General features: G+C 43.2%; 1 protein-coding gene across 3 annotated transcripts in view; it reads left to right on the top strand.

Moving 5' to 3' along the window:
- The window catches only part of BLM (Bloom syndrome, RecQ helicase-like), a 91,447-nt gene that overhangs the window by 64,486 nt on the left and 25,906 nt on the right, over positions 1–1,055 (top strand). For all 3 annotated transcript variants that reach the window (XM_010841065.1, XM_010841064.1, XM_010841066.1), the window contains one exon: positions 223–418. In XM_010841065.1, the coding sequence (XP_010839367.1) occupies positions 223–418 (196 nt within the window). The remainder of the gene's footprint in view (positions 1–222; positions 419–1,055) is intronic.

Here is a 1,055-nt window from a genome sequence, read left to right as displayed (position 1 = left end):
GCCCGTGTGCCGTAACTACTGAGCCCGCATTCTAGAGCCCAAGAGCAGCAACTAGAAAAAGTCCAAGCATAGCCATGAAGACCCAGGGCAGCCAAAAATAAATAACAAAATTACTTTTTAAAAAATTAAGTAAAATAGAGGATGAAGGTTTTCAAAGCATCTATTATTAAAATGTTCCTTCAGATGCATTAAGAGCCTCACTGGCTTTCGCTTGTATGGCAGGTCATCTGCGCGACAATCGCCTTTGGAATGGGCATCGACAAACCGGACGTGCGCTTTGTGATCCACGCCTCCCTCCCGAAGTCCGTGGAGGGTTACTACCAGGAGTCTGGCCGAGCCGGAAGGGACGGGGAGATCTCTCACTGCATACTCTTCTACACCTACCACGACGTGACCCGGCTGAAGAGGCTTATCCTGAGTGAGCTCGGCTCCCTGGGGGACTTGCTGTCCCGCTCAGTCCCATGACTGCCGTCCACCCCTGCAGTCATGGTGCTTTTGGTCCAGTGTTCTTAAAATAGAGATGCTTACGTAGATATGGAAGTTTTATTTTAGGTCATCTTTATGATAAAGATGTTGTTCAACATGTTGAAGACTAGAAAATTTCCAAACCAGGCCTTGTATACAGTCCAATCCTAAGAAGTAACTCCAGTTACTAATTTCCTTTATATCCTTCTAGGCCCATTTTCTGCCTGGATCCTTGTATATAATGTATATTTCAGACATGCAAAAAAGTAAAATGGAAAAACTAATAAGCTATCGTGTACCCCCATCCAGGTTAGGAAATAAGCTCCCTATAGAGCCCTCTCATATCCCATCTCTTGACTTCCACATTGGAGTTAAACAGTATCTTTTTATTTTTAATAATTTTTTAAAAATTGGGGTGTGATTGCTTTAAATTTGGGGCAGTATTTTATATTTGATATTTACGTTCCCAAATGCAGGTATTTCACAGTATAAATGCTATTATGTGTGTCGTCCCCCCCCACCCCCACCCCGCTGAAGTATTGTTGAGTCATTCAGGGGTACAACACAGTGGTTTAAAGGTCATACTATGT

The sequence above is a fragment of the Bison bison genome, unplaced genomic scaffold, assembly GCF_000754665.1.
Source record: "Bison bison bison isolate TAMUID 2011002044 unplaced genomic scaffold, Bison_UMD1.0 scf7180017864155, whole genome shotgun sequence".
In the NCBI taxonomy this organism is placed as follows: Eukaryota; Metazoa; Chordata; class Mammalia; order Artiodactyla; family Bovidae; genus Bison; species Bison bison.
The sequence above is the reverse complement of the archived record's forward strand: the minus strand, read 5'-3'. Positions and strand labels throughout refer to the sequence as shown.